The sequence below is a fragment of the Solea senegalensis genome, unplaced genomic scaffold (genome assembly GCF_019176455.1).
Source record: "Solea senegalensis isolate Sse05_10M unplaced genomic scaffold, IFAPA_SoseM_1 scf7180000017739, whole genome shotgun sequence".
Lineage (NCBI taxonomy): Eukaryota > Metazoa > Chordata > Actinopteri > Pleuronectiformes > Soleidae > Solea > Solea senegalensis.
In genome coordinates this window covers 128,664-149,128 of record NW_025322509.1, presented here as the reverse complement: position 1 = coordinate 149,128, position 20,465 = coordinate 128,664, and the positions used below count along the sequence as shown (strand labels likewise).

The 20,465-nt window shown below is 44.9% G+C and overlaps 3 protein-coding genes across 3 annotated transcripts; 1 reads left to right on the top strand and 2 right to left on the bottom strand.

Annotated features, from left to right (window-relative positions):
* The first annotated feature begins 425 nt into the window (after window positions 1-425).
* On the top strand, window positions 426-3,593 carry LOC122764882 (gastrula zinc finger protein XlCGF57.1-like). Its single transcript, XM_044018881.1, has 2 exons — window positions 426-1,547; window positions 1,840-3,593. Exons 1-2 carry the CDS (start codon window positions 1,295-1,297, stop codon window positions 3,420-3,422), a joined length of 1,836 nt encoding a protein of 611 aa, XP_043874816.1. The 5' UTR covers window positions 426-1,294; the 3' UTR covers window positions 3,423-3,593.
* Window positions 3,594-3,767: 174 nt separating this feature from the next.
* LOC122764871 (zinc finger protein 585A-like) lies at window positions 3,768-11,746 on the bottom strand. Its single transcript, XM_044018854.1, has 5 exons — window positions 11,229-11,746; window positions 9,735-10,821; window positions 7,769-7,805; window positions 6,877-6,888; window positions 3,768-6,843 (listed from the first exon to the last, which is right to left on the bottom strand). Exons 1-5 carry the CDS (start codon window positions 11,515-11,517, stop codon window positions 4,444-4,446), a joined length of 3,825 nt encoding a protein of 1,274 aa, XP_043874789.1. The 5' UTR covers window positions 11,518-11,746; the 3' UTR covers window positions 3,768-4,443.
* A 527-nt stretch (window positions 11,747-12,273) lies between these two features.
* cct3 (chaperonin containing TCP1, subunit 3 (gamma)) lies at window positions 12,274-20,280 on the bottom strand. Its single transcript, XM_044018884.1, has 14 exons — window positions 20,175-20,280; window positions 18,758-18,819; window positions 18,632-18,682; window positions 18,475-18,537; window positions 18,285-18,381; window positions 17,954-18,071; window positions 16,558-16,744; window positions 15,346-15,495; window positions 15,137-15,269; window positions 14,965-15,046; window positions 14,454-14,634; window positions 14,089-14,334; window positions 13,881-14,012; window positions 12,274-12,501 (listed from the first exon to the last, which is right to left on the bottom strand). The coding sequence occupies exons 1-14, from the start codon at window positions 20,200-20,202 to the stop codon at window positions 12,409-12,411; spliced, it is 1,623 nt and encodes a 540-aa protein (XP_043874819.1). The 5' UTR covers window positions 20,203-20,280; the 3' UTR covers window positions 12,274-12,408.
* Between the last annotated feature and the right edge of the window lie 185 nt (window positions 20,281-20,465).

The window sequence follows — 20,465 nt, the reverse complement described above, 5'->3', positions numbered from 1 at the left end:
CGCCCAGCACAAGTTTATACAGTTTATACAAACTACACATGCTCACAGGCTACAGGAGGCGTCCTCACAGGCTGCAGGAGGCGTCCTCACAGGCTGCAGGGGGCGTCCTCACAGGCTGCTACAGGCTCACAGGGCGTCCTCACAGGCTACAGGAGGAGGCGCCCTCACAGGCTACAGGGCAGGCGCCTCACAGGCTACAGGGGCGTCCTCACAGGCGCCTCACAGGCTACAGGAGGCGTCCTCACAGGCTGCAGCGTCCTGGGAGGCGTCCTCACAGGCTACAGGAGGAGGCGTCCTCACAGGCTGCACAGGCGTCCTCACAGGCTCCTCACAGGCTGCAGGAGGCGTCCTCAGCTACAGGAGGCGTCCTCACAGGCTACAGGAGGCGTCCTCACAGGCGTCCTCACAGGCTACAGTCTCTGTGTTTATACAGATATTGTACATATTGAATAGAGTGTGTAAATAAGAGTGTATGAACAATGTTCATAAATACTTGTTATTATGTAAGATGCACGTTACCATGACGATAAAAACCCTTCGATTTGATTTGATGAGAGAGAGAGACATGTGACGTGACACGTGACCAAGTTAGTAGCATGTAGCAGCAGCTAACCTTGTGAAGCTCAGGTTAGCTGGTGTCTCTGACCTGCTCCTCTCTGTCTTCGTCCTCCGCCTCACTGTTCGTCTCCTCCGCCGTTAGCCGCCGTTAGCCACCGTTAGCCGCTCGGTGAGCAGCTCTCAGCGCAGGGACACGGGGACAGGATCAGTGTCTTGTTGTTGTTTGTCCTCCTGCAGCAGAAAGTCTTCACATGTGTCCTCTGATCCGCTCATGTCGCGACAGTCGCGGCTGATAGACTGCGGACATTTCACTGCTTTTCTGCGCGGTTTGTCTCTCACTGCTCACACACAGACGAGACACGGCCGCGCATGCGTGAGTCGCTCCGCCATCTTGTTTGCGTGTGTTTATAATAACAAAAAAAATATTTTTTTGTGATGGAAACACAGACCTTGTTCAGGTCCAGTTTTGTCCTCATGGAGACCAAAGCCTGGTTCTGATGAATCTGTGATTAAATTTAAGGTCAGACCTGAACTTTATCTCTACTGTGAAACTAACTTTGTTGTCACAAGTTTAAAGTGATTGTTGTCTCTCTCTGTCTCTCACTGTGTCTCTGTGACTCTCTGTCTCTGTCTCTCTGTGTCTCCAGAAGTTTAAGACGAGGTTGTCAGTGAGTGGCAGCTCTAGAACCAGGAGAAGAAGTCCAGTCCGGACCAAGAGGAACCAGAGTGAGTGGAGATGAAAGAGGAAGAGGAGGAAATGTGCAGCAGTCAGGAGGAAGAGCAGCTTGTACTGAAGCAGGAGGCGGAGACTCGTGATCATGAGGAAAGTCATCACATGGAAGCAGAAGCAGACAGTGAGCAGCAGCTCCTCCCTCACAGCTCTCCTGTCGCTGAGAGCCAAGATCAGACAAGAAGCATCGTCCAGTACGAGGAAGAGGTGAACCATCAGCCCACACTTTGTCAACCTGAAGTCAAGTTACAGCACAAAGGTGACTTCTCACTAAATACTAACAATATTGCAGTGATTTGACTGTTTTCTCCACACAACAATAGAGCAGCTTCAAGTTCAGAGCCACACACACTCAAGTGAAATCTCAAGTCCAGACCACAACACTCTATGCACTTGATGCTGAGTCCACATCAAAGTCATCACGTTGTTCAGGTCCAGGTCTTAGTCTCTTTTGATTTAGTGTCATTGAAATAAACCTGGTTTGGTTTGGTTTTCTCCAACCACTGGAAACTTTAAAGTCTCCTTTAAAGTGTCTCTACTGTCTCCTGCAGACGTCCAGCAGCTGCTGCTGATGAAAGAAGTTCCCTCTGAGCAGCAGCTGTGCAGCTCCAGTGTGGACCAGGAGGAGGCGCCAGAGCACCCCCACATTAAAGAGGAAGAGGAGGAAGTGAGCATCAAACAGGAGGGGGAGGGGGAGGCTGAGATCATTGCTGTGACTGTGAAGAGTGAAGAAGATGAAGAGAAACCTGAGTCCTCACAGCTTCATCATCACAGTCTCACTGAGGACAACAGAGACCACTGTGGACCACCAGAACCAGAACCAGAACCAGCCAGCAGCTCAGGTCCACGGGGTCCTGAGGACCAGGCTGAAGACTCTTCTGAGACTGAAGACAGTGACGATGAGGGGAAGGAGACGAGTGAAGCAGCCTCTGTAAGTGAAGACAGTGAGGACGATTGGACGGAGGCGAGTGAAGCACCGAGTTTAAAAACAGTTTCCAGTGAAGTGAGAGGAGACGCTGGTGAGAAACTCAGCTGTTCTCAATGTGCTGAAGGATTTGAACATGAGTCGCCTCTGAAGACACACGAGGACTCTCATTTTAAAGAGAAACCATTTAGTTGCTCCATTTGTGGGAAAAGATTTGGTCAAAAGGGTTATTTGAGGAAACATGAGAAAATTCACACGGGAGAGAAACCGTTTCATTGCTCGGCTTGTGGTAAAGGCTTCACTGCAAAGAGCAGTTTACAGTTACATGAGAAAATTCACACGGGAGAGAAACCGTTTAGCTGCTCCGAGTGTAGTAAAAAATTTAGAAAAAAGAGCCACCTGAAGACGCATCAAAAAATTCACACAGGAGAGAAACCGTTCAGTTGTTCTGACTGTGGGAAGAGATTTAATCAAAAAAGCAATCTGAAGTTACACGAGAAGAATCACGCAGGAGAGAAACCGTTCACCTGCTCTGAGTGCGGGAAAAGATTTAGCCAAAAGGGTAATTTGAGGGAACATGAGAAAATCCACACGGGAGAGAAACCGTTTCATTGTTGTGAGTGTGGGAAGAGATGCAGACTAAAGAGTGATTTAAAGAAACATGAGAAAATCCACACAGGAGAGAAACCGTTCATTTGCTTTGAGTGTGGGAAACGTTTCAGACTCACATGTGATCTGAGGAAACATGAGAAAAGTCACACAGGAGAGAAACCGTATGGTTGCTCTGAGTGCGGCAAAACATTTAGTCAAAAGAACAATTTGAAGAAGCATGAAAAAAGTCACACGGGAGAGAAACCATACACATGCTCTGAGTGCGGGAACAGATTCAGTCGAAAGAACAATCTGAGGGAGCATGAGAAGATCCACACGGGAGAGAAACCGTTTCATTGCTTCGAGTGTGGGAAACGATTTAGAATCAAAAGCGATTTGAGGAAACATGAAAAAATTCACACGGGAGAGAAACCGTTTGTTTGCTCTGAGTGCGGGAAAAGATTTATAAAGAAGAGCAATCTGAAAACACATCAACAAATCCACACAGGAGAGAAACTGTTTGTTTGCTCCGACTGTGGACAAAGATTTAGACAAAAGAGTCACCTGAAGACACACGAGAAAATCCACACCGGAGACAAATCACTGTGGCTGCTCTGAGCGGGGGACACGGTTCTGTCCAAACATTCTTAATGTTAATAACAGGAGAACTTTATACAGGATCTGACAGAGGACAGTTCAGGACCAGAACCTGGGATCTCGGACTGTGATTTTCATAGAATGAAAGTGTTTGTTGTTTTAATGACGTGGAATAAAGTTTTTCTTCATTTGTAAACACAAATGTTCATTTTTCATGGATCTATTATGAGTTACATATTTATTCATCGTTGTGATATTTAGATTGTTTTCATGTTGAAATGTTTTAATAACTGCGGTACAACGTTCTATTCTGTGCTAACATTTTAACCATTTTTGAGAGATCTATGTAAAATATAAAGTTGTTTTTATTTTATTTTATTTGCCTTTTATTAAAAGTTAAAAAATAAAGTTTGATTAATTCATTGATATCAATTATTGATCCTCACAGAAGACAGGGGGCAGCACTGAGAATTATCTCTCCTGTTGGTGAGCGTATACAACGGCTCATTATTTGGCAGACAAACTGTTGGTGGGTATATAGAATGGCTCATTATTTGGTAGACAAACTTGGTTGTTGTATACAACGGCTCATTATTTGGCAGTCAGCCTGGGACACGATGTGTGGGCGAGACGATTAGCTAACATTAGTGTGAAGTTGGGGTGAAGACATGTCTCTGCTTTGATTGGTTGTCCTTGTCTCAGTGAACGTCCACAGCTCTGCATGCTGATTCGTTTTCCAGTTTGTTGTCGTCATGTGATCAATAAATTTATCGTTAATATAAACTTACAACCTACAGGACTGAGTCATTTCCTCTGGTTCAACTGTTCATCACCCTCACATTCACCCGTCAAAATGAACAAAGAGAAAATTATTATGAATCACTTAATTTAAAAATAACATTTTCAGACCTATTTACATATTTACACACGTGTATGTACATCAACATACATGCACGTGTACACACGTGACCCTTCAGCGTCATCTTCACATTTTACACAGAATACACCTTTACTTTAAAAGTTCTGGGCTGATTCTGGTCCTTCAATCCTCAACGCTCTCGTCAGTCTGACTCTGGTCCAGTTGTGAGTCATCGTCGATAAGCTCCGCCTCGGCGTGCTTCTGGTCCAGTTGTGAGTCATCGTCGATAAGCTCCGCCTCGGCGTGCTTCTGGTCCAGCTGTGAGTCATCGTCGATAAGCTCCGCCTCGTCACACCGATGTCGTTTGATCTGATGATGCCAGGTGAACCTGCGGTGACACACGGAGCAGCTGAAGAGTTTCTCTCCCGTGTGAACCGACATGTGAACGATCTGGTTCCTCAGTCGTGTGAAACCTTTCCCACAGAACGGGCAACAGAACGGTTTCTCTCCGCTGTGAATTTTCTCGTGAGCCTTCAGATTGTTCTGATGTATAAATCCTTTACCGCACACGTGGCACATGAAGGGTTTCTCTGCAGAACTTCCAGTTTCCCCCGAGCGTCTGAGAAGCTCCTGGCGTGTGTGAGCTCTCATGTGAGTCATCAGACTCGTCTTATAACAGAAGCACGAACCACACTCAGAGCAACCAAACGCTTTCACTCCCGTGTGAATTCTCGAGTGTCGCTGAAGAGTCGATTTCCGATAAAAACTTTTCTCGCACTCGGAGCAACTGAACGCTTTCTCACCTGTGTGGATTTTCTCGTGTTGCTTGAGATTGTTCTTGTGAATGAATCTTCTGCCACACACAGAGCAAACAAAGGGTTTCTCTCCCGTATGAATCCTTACGTGTTTCATCATTTCACTGCGACGACTAAATCTCTTCCCACAGTGGATGCAGGTGAACGGCCGCCGCCCCGTGTGGCTTCTCTCGTGGTCCTTTAAACTGTCCCTCTGGCTGAAGCTGAACGCTTTCTCTCCCGCGTGAACGCTCATGTGTCTCACGGTGTCGTTCTTCCGGCTGAATCTCTTTCCACACACAGAGCAACTGAAAGGTTTCTCACCTGTGTGGATTCTCTCGTGCTCCTTCAGGTTGTTCTTGTAGATGAACCTTTTGCCACAAACAGAACAAATGTATGGTTTGTCTCCTGAATGAACGCTCATGTGTCTCACCATGTCGTTCTTCCTGCTGAACGTTTTGCTGCAGCCGGAGCAGCCGAACGGTTTCTCTCCCGTGTGAATCTTCTCGTGATCGGTCAGATAACTCCTCAGGATAAATCTTTTCCCACACACAGAGCAGCTGTAAGGTTTGTCTCCTGAATGGACTCTCATGTGTCTCAGCATGTCCTTCTTCCGTGTGTATGTCTTGTCACACCGGGGACATTTGAACGGTCTCTCTCCTGTGTGAACTTTCTCGTGCTCTTTTAAATCAGTCTCATGCACAAACTGTCTGTCACACTCAGAGCAGCTGAACGGTTTGTCCTCGGCGTGCACCGTCATGTGTCTCTGCAGGTTTCCCTTTCGATTGAAACTGCTCCCACACACGGAGCAAGTGAACGGTTTCTCTCCTGAGTGAATGGTCATGTGTTTGGTCAGACGTGATCTTTGCTGGAATTGTTTACCGCACACCGAGCAAGTGAACGGTTTCTCTCCCGCGTGAATCTTCTCGTGCTCCTTCAGCTCTTCCTTTTGGCTGAAGTTTTCTCGGCACTTAGAACAACCGTAGAGAATCACTCCCGCGTGAATCTTCTCGTGGTCTTTGAGATTGTCCTTCCTGCTGAACCTTTCACCACAAACAGAGCAGCTGAACTTCTTCTCTCCTGAGTGAGTCCTCGTGTGTCTCACCATGTCGTTCTTGCGGCAAAATGTTTTACCGCACTCGGAGCAGCTGAACGGTTTCTCTCCTGTATGAATTTTCTCATGATCCTTTAAATTGTTCTTATGGATGAATGGTTTCCCGCACTGAGAGCAGCTGAACGGTTTCTCTCCCGTGTGAATTCTCACGTGTCTCATCATTTCACTCTTTCGGTGAAAGCGTTTGTCACAACCAAAGCAGCTGAAGGGTTTCTGGCCCGTGTGATTCTTCTCGTGATACTTCAGGTTGTCCTCGTGGAGGAAACGCTTCCCACACTGGGAGCAGCTGAACGCTTTCTCTCCTGAATGAACTCTCAGGTGTCTCTTCAGACTGAAGTTGTGCTTAAAGCCTTTTCCACACTGGAGACAACGAAACGCTGTCAAAACACTTTTCTTTGGCTTTAAAGTGGACGTCAGTTCTGTCTCCTTCCAGTCCCCGTCACTGATGTCCGTCTCAGAAGACGAATGTCCTGAGTCCCTGGCTGCTTGTGACGACTCGAGTTTCTCTTCGTCTTCTTCACTCTTCACACAGACAGAAGTTAACTGAACCACTTCTGCCTTCACCTCACGTCTCTGATGCTCCTCCTCCTCCTGGTTGATGGACACTTCCTCCTCTTCCTCTTTAATGTGGGGATGCTCCTGGTCCACACTGGACCTCCACTGCTGCTGCTGCTGCTGCTGAACCTGCTGCTGCTGCTGCTGCTGAACCTGCTGCTGCTGAACCTGCTGCTGCTGAACATGCTGCTGCTGCTGCTGCTGAACATGCTGCTGAACATGCTGCTGCTGCTGCTGCTGCTGCTGCTGAACATGCTGCTGGACGTCTGCAGGAGGAAAGAAACACTTCACTGATATGAAAAAAATCACTCAGTCATTTTAGATCATTTATGAACGCATGAATCTGTGAACACAGTTGTGCTGAGTCATCAAAGACATCATTCTCCATCTGTGTCACAAATATTATTCTAATAAACTTTACAGACAGACAGATGACTTTATTAATCCCTCGGGGAAAATACAACATCCACACACAACACTGTTAGAATTAGAGTCACACTTTACAGCAAAGAAAAAAAATATATATATATACCTAAATGTGTAAATATATACATATATGTATATATATATATATATATATATACACACACACATATGCATTTACATGTATACATACACACATACAGTTACCCCATATTGCCCAAGGTTTTATTGCACATGTTTTTATGAGTTTTTGTTGTGGTTATTTTGTGAGTTGTGATTATGGACAGTTGTTTGTTTAGTTAGTACTGTTTGTTTTGTCTGACCGATACTGACACTGACTGATACTGAAACTGACTGAAACTGACACTGACTGATACAGACACTGACTGATTCTGACCGATACTGACAATGAAAATACTGGCCGATATTGACACTGACTGATATTGAAACTGACTGACGCTGACTGATACCGACCGATACTGACACTGAAAATACTGACTGATACTGACATTAACTGATACTGACACTGACACTGACTGATACTGACACTGACACTGACCGATATTGACACTGACAATACTGACCGACACTGACTGATACTGACAATACTAACAATACTTACCGATATTGCTACTGACTGACACTGATACGGATACTGACTGAGTTGTGGATGAAGGTCAGGAACATTCAACAACTCATACAACGTACAGACACACTCACACTCACACACACACACACACACACACACACACACACACACACACACACACACACTGATGTCTTTGACGTGGATGTCAGAGGACAGACTGTAGCTCAACATTAATAAAACCACCGGACGAAAATAAATACCAAAATACTGAAAACAAGGGGGGTGTTCTCTGAAGACACACACAGAGGTGCTCTGGAAACACCCCCATTAGCACTTGGTACATTCCTCAAGATGAATGATGAAAACATTAACCACAGACGTGTGAAATGAACACGACAAAAAGTCAACTTAACAGAATTTGAGTCGAACCAGAACATATCGACTGATTCATCGACCGGTCGACCGGGACTTTCCAGCCGTCACGTGTATGAGAGCGACGCACAAATCATCGAAACATTCATCAACACTTGTTGTGCTGATATCACTGGTTGACATAGTGATATCAGCACCCCGCACACACACACACACACACACACTCACACACACTCTCTCACACACACGCGCGCGCGCGCACACACACACACACACACACACACTCACTCACTCACACACACACACACACACACACACACGCACACACGCACTCACTCACCGTCCATCTCCGCTTCGGTTAGCCTCGGCTCTCAGCGCGAGGACAGGTCCGTGTCTTCATGTGTCCTCTGTCCTGTGATGCAGAGACACCGCAGCTGCTACACTGAGGACATTTGTCTCTCGGGACAAACAAAGACAGTTCGCAGCAGAGACTCGGACCCAGTGGCGCTGCATCGACACTTGCGCATGCGTGTGTCTGTCCACCATCTTGGACAGCTGGGTATGGCAACACCGCTGGGACAAACTGTGGTCACGTGACGAAGGAATGGGGAAATGTCTTTGGCCCTTTCTCAACACTCAAGTACACAAATATGTACTTGTGTAGTTGAGAAAAACAACTGGAGTACATACTCGCCAAGTACAGGAGTACGCACAAGTATGGATACTGAGAAACGGCCTTAATTTTTACATGAATTCATTTACAGGAGAATAATAATTTAGCAGGAAATAAAGACAGACACAGCGCCCTCTGCTGGACTGAAGGGAAAATAAGATCACAAGTGATGTCCCAGACAGTATTTAAAGACAAATACTTAATTTACATAAAAGAACATCACAGTAAAATACTCTGTGTAAATACTGCATGTATGTCTATATGTATAGACATACACACATATATGTGTGTATACACACATATACACACATATATACACATGTATATATACACACATATATACACATGTATATATACACACATATATATATTATAGACAGTTATTTGTAGAAATGAATGTGCAAACATTTTTATAAACATGTGACATACATGTGATAAAAATCAGAATAATGTGTAGAAGATTTATTTACAGTTTAAAACCTGGTTTCATTCACGTTGTACAAACACGATGATGTCATCAATAAAACATGATGTCATCAATAATCCTGTGTTGAAGTAAACTCATGGAGTTTCTTTGTTTCTCAGTCACAGCAAAGTAAAAAGTCTGCGTTACAACTTTTTGTCCTTAAATAGGAAGATGAGGATTTTTGCATCGTGGTCACATGACGCACATTTGATCCACTTAAGTCATGGAATAAATTCTACGATATCTACGTCACATGATCACGTCTTTATCTCACTGTTAGACTGAAGTTTGTAAACCACTCACTCTCCCACACACACACTCATTCTCTCACACCAAAGTCCAGGAGCTGCTGGTCCTCTGCTGGTCCTCTGCTGGTCCTCTGCTGCCTCGTGTGGTCACTTTGTGTCACTGAGGTCAATCTGAACGTTGGACTTCTAACACCGAAGTGACAAAGTAAGACATTTGAACCGAAGTTGAATGTTCATGACTCTTCAGCATCTACTTCCTGTTGACCTTTGCCCGGCGCGGTCACCTGAGTGTGAAGCTTCATGTGTCTCTTCAAATGTCCGGTGACGGTGAAGCGTTTGCCGCAGACGGAGCAGCTGAAGGGTTTCTCTCCGGTGTGGATCCTCATGTGGATCTTCAGGCTTCCCTTCTGAGCGCAGCGTTTCCCGCAGACGCTGCAGCTGAACGGTTTCTCCCCCGTGTGAACTCGCATGTGTTTGGTCAGGTCTCCTTTCTCAGCGCAGCGCTTCTCACAGAACGGACAGTGGAAGGGTTTCTCTCCCGTGTGGACCCTCATGTGTTTCTTCAGGTCTGTTTTCTGAGCACAAGCTTTCCCGCAGACGGAGCAGCTGAAGGGTTTCTCCCCCGTGTGGTACTTCATGTGTCTGCTGAGATGTTCTTTCACGTGAAAACGTTTGTTACACATGGAGCAGCTGAAGGGTTTCTCTCCCGTGTGGATTCTCATGTGCCGCGTCATGTTTCCCCTCCCACTGAAGTTCTTCCCGCAGAATAAGCAGCTGTACGGCTGCTCTCCGGTGTGACACCTCACGTGTGCTGTGAGCGAGCCGCTGTCTTTGAAGGTTTTGTGGCAGCCTGTGCAGGGGAACGGTCTCTCCCCGGTGTGGTCTCTCATGTGTCTGTTCAGGTTCCCCTTGAGGCTGAAGCGTTTAGCGCAGTAGGAGCAGGAGAACGGTTTCTCCTGAGCCGACGTTCCAGGATCCGTTTCAGAAGCTTCACTGTTTTTAACCTCCACACCAGACTCAGCTGCGTTTGCTTGCGTCCAGTCACAATCGCTGTCTTCAGTTTCTGTTGAATCATGAAAATTATCTTCACTCACTGGATCTGGACCCGAGTTCCTGGTTGGTTCTGGTTTTCCAGAGTCCTCTCTGTTCTCCTGTGTCTGACTCTGATCTTGAAGCTGTGAAGACTCAAGTTTCTCTTCTTCCTCTTCATTTCTCACAGAGACAGCAGTGACATCATCGTCCTCCTCCTCCTCTTTAATGCACGGACACTCAAGGTCGTCCTGGTCCACAGGGCGGCGCCACCTCTGCTGGACATCTGCAGGACACACTGAGAGATACAAACCAGACACACACTGGTTTATTCTGAGGTGATTTAATGTGTGAAACAGGAAACTGAAGTTTGTAAACCACACACTCCCCCACACCAAAGTCCATAGAGAAAATCAGTGATTTTAGCTGGCGAGGACTCAGGAGCTGCTGGTCCTCTGCTGCCTCGTGTGGTCACTTTGTGTCACTGAGTTAAGTCTAAATGAAGGATTTTAAAAGCCGAATTCACTAAAATCAGACATTTGAACTTAGTGATGGAGGCAGCAGCCTGTGTGTGTGTGTGTGTGTGTGTGTGTGTGTGTGTGTGTGTGTGTGTGTGAGTGAGTTTAATTTTCTCTATGAGGTTTGGTGTGACACAAACTTGATCCGTTACTTGAATAGTTTGTGTGCAGCAGCCTGACCTCTGACCTGCTGTGTGCAGCAGCCTGACCTCGGGCTTCAGCACGGCATCGAGCAGCCTCCTCTGGCTCTGGATCTCCCGCTCTGACCGCTCCACTCGGTCTTCGTACTCCGCCACGGTTTCCTCAAACAGAGCGACGATCTCCTCCGCCGCCGCCGCGAGTCGCTCGGTGAGCAGCGCTCTCAGCGCCGGGACCGGAGCCGTTTCTTCTTCTTTGTCCACCTGCAGCAGAAAGTCTTCAGCGGCAGCGCTGATCCGCGCATGTACCGACACCCGCAGCTGCTGCACGCCGCACATTTTACCGCTGTTTGTCTCTCACTGCGGACAAAAGACACAGAGACACCGAGGGAAGTAAACAGAGAGAGAGTTCCGCGTCGACGACGGTGAGCGAACAGCGACCTCTGCTGGACTGGAGGACGAAGACGGAATGACAGACGTCAACGTGAGCGAAGAACTCATATGTGACATGGATTCCTGTGCTAAACGTACATATTAACATTTCATTTAAAATATTTAGATTCAGGTTATATTTAATATAAACATATGTACATTATGTATCATGTTTGTTCATCCTCAGCTCGTTTCACTGATATATTATTTATCTATCTATATATCTATATATCTATATATATATATATATATAAATATATATATATATAATACACTATGATAATAATTAAGACTGGGTGCATTTCAGAACATTTTTTTATTTGACATCAAACTTGGATTTAATAACATTTCAAATATAAAGCTATTATATTAATATAATGATCAGTAAGTCATGATCATATTATTAGGAACAATGACAACATGTTGCACAGCTCCACTCAACTGTAATTCATGTGTTCATCACATTTATCAGGAACTTTATGAACAGATACTAAGACATCAGTGGTGATTGCGCACAGGTCATCACACCATCAGTGTCATTATGTCTCCAGGTGTCTTTTACTTTTGTGCACGATGAGAAAAAAACTATTCAAGGCAGAGAGGGGCGGAGCTACATCCAGTTCTTCTAATGCGTTCATGGAACAGAAGCAGAAAAGATCAACATCTGGTTCAAACTTTAACTTTATTGACTTGTTTTTTTTTTTAATTACGTTTGATGAGTCTGGTCCCCACACATGCATTCTCACACACACACACACACGCACACAGACAGACAGACAGAGGGACTCTGACGTGGATCTACTCGGCTCCTTGTCCTCCCATCTGCTCGTCTTTGTCTTTCTTCTTGTGACCAGAGACGATGTCGTCGATGCGCAGTAACAAAATTGCCGTCTGAAAAACAACAGAAGAGTGAGAACAGCTGATCTTTCATTTCCTTCTCTTCTTCTGCTATTGAACACAAACACAATAAGAGTTTAGCACCGAGTGTGGCTGCACTTTAGGGAACTGAGATTGACTTAATCCAGATTATGTCCACAGAGATAATCTGATTTCACTGCTTCAGTGATCTGTTTTCATGCAGCAAGGTAATCTGATTACAGCCAATGAAGAGATTGTTATTCATGTAAGAAATAAAGCAGGTTTTTATCTGTGTGTGTGTGTATGTATATACATATATATACATACACACACACATATATACATACAAACATACATATATATACACACATATACATACATACATACATACATATATATACATATATATATATTTACACACACACACACACACACACACACACAAATACACATCTATACATGTATGAATGTTTTGAAGTGCCAAAGTGTGTCTGTGACAGAGAGACACTGTAATAGCTACTGTAAACAGCAACGTCGTACCTATAACACAGAGACTGAGCAGACCACTATGAAACTGTGTTGAGACAAATGAATCGTAAGGATGCCACAGTGGAGATTATTCACGTCACGCTGCTGTAAAGAGACTCGCTCTGATAACAATGACAACTGTTGGCCCAGAATCTAAACGCTGTCATGGGAATCGGTAGCTCAAACAAAACATGGAAGCACAACCAGGTATGTTCAGTGCAGCAAGTTCATTATGTGACAGTAGCTCAGTGGTAGAGCGAGTCGTCTTTCAACTGGAAGGTTGTGGGTTTGATTCCTGACCAGTCTACATGCTGATGTGTCCTTGGGCAAGACACTTACTGGGTGTACCGGCAGCATGTGAATGAGTATGAAAGGTGTGTGACAGCAAAAATGTGCTGCACACACACGAGTCACAAGCTTGGACGCACATCCATCTCCACCTTTGACTGGTAGATTGATACAAATGATTGGACCATCAAGGAAGTGAAGCACACGATAACATGATTGCAGACATGAAGCTACGTCCCCTGATGATCCGCCTCAGTCACTCTGCTCAGTGTAAAGGACAAATGGTCCCTCTGGAGTGTTTTTTCGATTTGCACCATCAGCTGATGTCTCATTTTATTCTATATTTAACCTGCGCTCTGTTATTATTTCTATTCCAGAAAATAAGAAACTTGAGGAGTGAAACTGTTTAGCATTTAAAGAAATTCATTTAAATAGACTTTAAGTGTTGATTCTACATTGATTCCATGATTTTATATCAATAAATATCTGTTAGAAGCTTCAGGTTTATTTTTGTGATTAATTACAGATTTTTTTTAATCGACTGACAGCCCTAATATATACATATGTGTGCGTATGTGAGGTGAGCGACCCCTGACCTCCACAGCAGTCTTGTAGGTCTGAGCTTTGACGGCGAGTGGATCCCAGATGCCCAGAGCGGTCATGTCACACAGAGCGCCGGACTCTCCGTCCACTCCCCAGCTAACACTGTTGTCCTGCGTGTGTTTGGCCTGGACAGAAGACAGACGTCAGCGTTACACACGGCTCTTTCAATAAAGTTCTCACTGCGTGTGAATAAAGTTTTACCCTCAGAGAGGTCAGCACTCGTATGGCCGAGGCCCCGCAGTTCTGGATCAGGGTTCGGGGAATGACCTCCAGAGCCTGGGCCACAGCGCGGTACGGCCACTGTTCGATACCCGTCAGAGCACGGGAACGCTCCGTCAGACGCTTCGACACCGCCATCTCCACAGCGCCACCGCCTGGCAACAGGGAGGGGTCCAGCAGCACGTTGCGACACACCTGCATGGCGTCCTGAAGGTTCCTCTCCACCTCCTGATCACACACACACACACACACACAGGTCACGTCACAGACAGGGAGGTCAGAGGTCATGTGACAGACAGGGAGGTCAGAGGTCATGTGACAGGTCAAATTAAAGGAAGCGTCCTCACAGCCAGGATCTCTTTGCTGGCTCCTCTCAGCAGGATGGTGCAGGCTTTTGGATCTTTACACTCTGTGACGAAGGTGAAATACTCATCACCAATCTTCTTCACCTCAAATAGCCCCGCCCCCAAACCCACATCTTCCTCACGCAGCTCGTCAGTCCGACTAGCGATATGAGCCCCGCACGCCCTGAGGCACAGAGAAAAAGAGAGAGGGAGGTAAAGACTGACCACTGACTCTCTGGACTTTAGTGTAGGAGAGTGAGTGATTTACAAAAGTCTATGTCACACTGAGATAAAGATGAGATCATGTGACACAGTTTAAATATGAGTTGTTTATTTTTGTTTACTTCAGTTCCTGGATCACAGTCGTTTGTTTAAAAGGTTACTAAAATAAAACCACTCACAGCGCCATCTGCTGTTCAGCATGGTCAAATGTTATAGTTTATCTCTACAACATGTTTACATGAGGCTAACTCCAGTAACATCATCATTTCCTGCTCATTGCTGATTGGCTCACCTGGCAATGCGGTTGTTGTCCGTTTTCCTGATGCGGCGAATAGCTGTGATGTTAGCCTTCATCAGGTAATGCTGAGCCAGATCTACACACACACACACAAACACAGGTCTGTCAGGCTAGCTCGGTGTGTGTGTGCGTGTGTGCGTGTGCGTTCGTGTGCGTGCGTGCGTACCTGAGATCCCCTTCTCAGTGAACAGCAGGTCTGGTTTCAGACGGATGATGTCTTCACAGATCTGTTGAATATAATCTTCCTCCATCTGCAGAATCCGAGCGAAGTCTTCCTCTTTACTAATCTCGATGTCCGTCTGCATACAGGGTCAGAGGTCAGCTGCTGTGTGTGTGTGTGTGTGTGCGTGTGTGCGCGCGCGTTGCTGTGGTTACCTGGCTCTCTCCCTTCTTGTACTCCAAAGAGCAGTCGAGCAAGACGATACGTGGCTCTTTGATCATACGTCTCATTTGTGGGTGAGTCACGTCTTTGTTGACCATCACTCCTCTGAGGACGCACGAGTCCTCGATAATCCCGCCCGGAACCTGACATCACAACAGTACCACAAACGTGTTAATGATACGTCGAGGACAAACACGTTAATGATACGTCGAGGACAAACACGTTAATGATACGTCGAGGACAAACACTTTAACGACAAGTTAACGACAAACACGTCGACGACAAGTTAACGACAAACACGTCGACGACAAGTTAACGACAAACACTTTAACGACAAGTTAACGGCAAACACCGCCGACCTACAAGCACCACAAACACGCCGCATCTACGTGTTAATCTACAAACACTTTAATGACAAGTTAACGCACAAAACACGCCTACTACAAGCACCCACAAACATCACGCATTTATAAGTTAACGACAAACACAACGCAAACACCATGCTACCATAAATGTACCATGTTAACGACAAACACGCTTATCGCAAACACTTTAACGTTATCCATAAACATGTCGCATTTACAAGTTAACGACAAACAACACGCTTTCTATCACAAGTTAACGCATAAGTTAACGGCTAAACACGCCGACGCACAAGTTATCGCATAAAACACGCCGACGGCAAACACTTTAACGACAAGTTAATCTACAAACATGTCGCATCTACGTTAACACCCATTAACACGCTGACGCAAACACGCCGGACGCATAAGTTAATTCATACAAACACGCTTTACTTCCATAAGCACTCATGCACACGCCATCTACAAGTTAACGCATAAACACGCCGGACGCGTTACTTACCTACAAAGGAACGACAACATGTCGACGACAAGTTAACGACAAACACGTCGACGACAAACACGTCGACGACAAACACGTCGACGACAAGTTAACGACAAACTCGTCGACGACAAGTTAACGACAAACTCGTCGACGACAAACACTTTAACGACACGTTGACGACAAACACGTTAACGACAAACGCGTTAATGACAAATATGTCAACGACACACCGACGACAAACACGTCAGCAACGTTATGAAAACATAACAATAATATTACAATCTCTTCCAGGCGATTCCAGAAGAACAGACAGAGTCCGGAGGCGGGACAAAAGGAGGCGTCAGTGGGTGGAGTCTTACCTTCTCCACCTTGGCGTACTTCTTGATGTCGATCTCTTTGCGTCCGTTCTCCTCGAGCTCCACGGTGCGGACGGCGTCCAGCGCGATATTGCAGGCGAGTTCGGACCATCGGCTCAGAGCTTTGGTGTTGATCGCAGAGTGAATGATCTTCAGCATCATAGATCGATCCGACGTCTCCACGGGAACACTGCGGAGGTCACAGGTCAAGTTACTGACTGGTGAACAAAATAACTGATAATTGTGGTTGTTGTTCCTTCAAATTAGGGATGCACGATATATCGGCATTAATATTGTTATCGGCAGATGTTCGTCATTTTTTAACATATCGGCATCGGTTCAGTAAAACTGCGCTGATTTTAACAACCGATGTTTATACCCGTCTAATTGCTGTTTGTGTATGTGTGTCGGGAAGGGGAGGCCATGCGGCATTTGTTTGGGCATATGACAGCGTCAGTGACGCAAGCGCAGCACAAGGTGTGTGTGTGTGTGTGTGTGTGTTGAGGAGAGAGAATGTCAGCGGTGTGGGCGATTCTGCAGGGTGTCAATAGAAGATACGCAAAAAGCATTATGCAACACTTGCAAAGTCGAGGTAATGCGAGGAGGGTTCCGTGTCAAGTCATTCAATACCACAAATTTAATTATGTCATTTGAAAAACCGCCACCCTGAAGTACACAAACAACGGCAGGAAGCTAACGCTAGTAACATTATTTTAACATGTTTTTTTTTTATTATGGCAGCTCTTAGTAGAGCTTGTCAGGTATTGTTTCTCATATTTGTTGTGTAGTTTTATTGTGAAGGGAAGTGGCGCGGTTGTTGTTGTTGCCGGGAGGAAGGGTTGTTGACTTTATTTACGTACCCAGTATAGACGCCCTTATCTCGGTTACAGTAACTTTGGCAGGGTATTATTTTTATTTATGATCATGTTTGTAATTTATGATCCAAACTTTCTCACAGGAGTTTAGTGAGTTGAGGGAGTTAAACTGTATTTTAATTTAGTTACACACTTGCTACAAGTGGTAAAGGTTTATAAAAACCTTTACTTGTAGTTGGTTACTTGTGTCTTATGTGACCTTGTTATTTGGAGGTAAAACATGTTTTGAAAATAAAGGAAGACATTCAAAAATTCAGCTTGCGTGATTTTCATTCTGTACAAACCTTTATCATCTAAGAAACTTTTTTTTAAACCATATATCGATATCGGTAGATATCGGTTATCGGCCATAGCAGCAATATTATTATCGGATATCGGTATCGGCGGAAATAGTCATATCGGTGCATCCCTACTTCAAATGATATGTAAATGTGTCAACACCAATCATGATGCTAACAAACAACATGTTACATTACAAACACATGAGACAAGGACTGTGAGGTGGACACAGGGTGTGGTCAGACCTGATCTCCTTCAGAGCGTCCAACATGTCCTCCAGAGCCTGTCTGTAGGCGCCGATGATGATGGTCGGATGCATCTGCTGCTCCAGGAACTGCTCTGCTACAGACAACATCTCACCAGCTGACAGACAGACAGACAGACAGACAGACAGACAACACAATGCAGAAACACAAAGACAGAGACACAGAGACACAGAGACAGTTAAATCCAGTTCTGTGCACAGACTGCAAGCAGGTCCTTTTTTTAATTTCCCTGAACATCACATGATCAGGAATTGGGTAACAATGTGGAATGGGGCAGGGCCTCTACATCAGCTGACTTGCTGTTTCTCACCGAGGATGATGACGGAGGTTGTCCCGTCTCCGACCTCTTCGTCCTGCGTGCGACTGATCTCGATCATGGACTTGGCTGCCGGATGCTGGACCTGGATCTGTTACCATGGAGACAGTGTAGCGATGATGTCACTGACACAGGTGACATAGGTTCATCAAAATAAAAAAACATCCCATAATCCTCCTCTGACCTCTCTGAGGATGGCGTTTCCATCGTTGGTCATGACGATTCCACCGGTGGGGTCGAGCAACATCTGTGCGCGCGCGCACACACACACACACACACACACGTCAGTTCACCTTCAGTTGTTCTTTAGCTCAGTGATGAAGATGATGACGATGACTCACCTTCATCATGGCCCGTGGGCCGAGGCAGGTCCTGATCACATCAGCGATCGTCTGAAAAAAACAGTTTATTTACAAATTGACTTAAAATAACACGTTGGTGTTTTATTTCCTGTTTCATTTTTTTACCTTCGCAGCATTGATGTTTCCTGTCTGGACTTTACGTCCTGACTCTCTCTTCACGTTCTGGTCTGAAGACACACATTCATCCATTATTCAGCCATTCATCCATTTCTAAATCAATCAACGATAAATATTTAGATCTACTATCTGACATTTTTCAGCTTCTTAAATGTGAATATTTTCTACTTTCTGTCATTTCTCATCTTCTTAAATGGGAATATTTTCTACTTTCTGTCATTTCTCATCTTCTTAAATGGGAATATTTTCTACTTTCAGCTTCTTAAATGTGAATATTTTCTACTTTCTGTCATTTTCATCTTCTTAAATGTGAATATTTTCTACTTTGTCATTTTTCAGCTTCTTAAATGTGAATATTTTCTACTTTCTCATTTTCAGCTTCTTAAATGGGAATATTTTCTACTTTCTGTCATTTTTCAGCTTCTTAAATGTGAATATTTTCTACTTTCTGTCATTTCTCATCTTCTTAAATGGGAATATTTTCTACTTTCTGTCATTTTTCAGCTTCTTAAATGTGAATAAATGTGAATATTTTCTACTTTCTGTCATTTCTCATCTTCTTAAATGTGAATATTTTCTACTTTCTGTCATTTCTCATCTTCTTAAATGGGAATATTTTCTACTTTCTGTCATTTTTCAGCTTCTTAAATGGGAATATTTTCTACTTTGTCATTTTCAGCTTCTTAAATGGGAATATTTTCTACTTTCTGTCATTTCAGCTTCTTAAATGGGAATATTTTCTACTTTCTGTCATTTTTCAGCTTCTTAAATGGGAATATTTTCTACTTTCTGTCATTTCTCAGCTTCTTAAATGGGAATATTTTAGACATTTGAGAACGTCATCATTTCCAGGTTCCAAAAACACTGTATCAGTATATCATGTGTCTATGTGGTTCACTTGTGGTTAATGGAGAAAATAATGGTCAGATTGAGTGACGTAAATAATCTCTTAAATATCAGTGTTCGATTATTTTCGCTAATATTCCGGCTCTTTGTCTTAATCTGGATTTAACGGATATGTCTCAGTGAGGGCGGGGCCTCAACAAACCATCCCATCATAAACATGATTAAGATGATGGAAGCTAACATTAGCTGTTAACATTAGGTGCTCACACACTGAGGCACTTTGGTGGTTTTGATCGATCATAAACGCGGTTGACGATAAAAGAACAAACGGCTAACAGACTTTTCCTGCTGAGTAACGTTAGCTTAGCTTAGTGCGTCTATAATGCTGTTGCGCTGATGCTAACGGTTAGCCGGGAGGAAGCACGTGCTGCGCCGGGGCCGCAGCGGCGGAACAAACAGTCACGAACCAGAGCCGGTAACGGCACCGGGCCACCTCCGGGAGCCGGAAAACAGTTTACCGGGGTGAAGTGAGGCGTGAGGCCGCGGAGGAAACACTTACTGAGTACTAAGACCTGCTGGCCGATCATTGTTGCGCTGGGAGCCGCTGCGCTGCCGCCTAGAAGCTTCTGGTAGGGACGGGCGGAAGGGGAGGGGTCAGTCTGCAGAGGCGGTAAAGCGAGAAACAGTAACCAATGAAGTGAGAGGGTGAATATGATTGACAGATGTCTCCACCAATCCAGTCAATGAGCGACGCCTCAGCCTTGTATGGACAAAGACGATTTAGGTTTTTAATAATTTTACCTCTTAAATAACCCCGCGACTCTCTGACTCAGCTGTTTTACTGGTGAGC

What these genes read in the sequence shown, in the direction of transcription:
- LOC122764882 (XM_044018881.1), top strand. Translation starts at nt 1,295, where the DNA reads ATGAAAGAGGAAGAGGAGGAAATGTGCAGCAGTCAGGAGGAAGAGCAG. An exon ending in AGTCAAGTTACAGCACAAAG is followed by an intron (nt 1,548 to 1,839) that starts GTGACTTCTCAC and finishes TGTCTCCTGCAG; the next exon opens with ACGTCCAGCAGCTGCTGCTG.
- LOC122764871 (XM_044018854.1), bottom strand. Translation starts at nt 11,517, where the DNA reads ATGTGCGGCGTGCAGCAGCTGCGGGTGTCGGTACATGCGCGGATCAGC. An exon ending in CAGGCTGCTGCACACAGCAG is followed by an intron (nt 10,822 to 11,228) that starts GTCAGAGGTCAG and finishes TGTATCTCTCAG; the next exon opens with TGTGTCCTGCAGATGTCCAG. An exon ending in CAGGAAGTAGATGCTGAAGA is followed by an intron (nt 7,806 to 9,734) that starts GTCATGAACATT and finishes TCCACAACTCAG; the next exon opens with TCAGTATCCGTATCAGTGTC.
- cct3 (XM_044018884.1), bottom strand. Translation starts at nt 20,202, where the DNA reads ATGATCGGCCAGCAGGTCTTAGTACTCA. An exon ending in GCCCACGGGCCATGATGAAG is followed by an intron (nt 18,538 to 18,631) that starts GTGAGTCATCGT and finishes GCGCGCGCACAG; the next exon opens with ATGTTGCTCGACCCCACCGG. An exon ending in ACAAGAAGGGAGAGAGCCAG is followed by an intron (nt 15,270 to 15,345) that starts GTAACCACAGCA and finishes CCCTGTATGCAG; the next exon opens with ACGGACATCGAGATTAGTAA.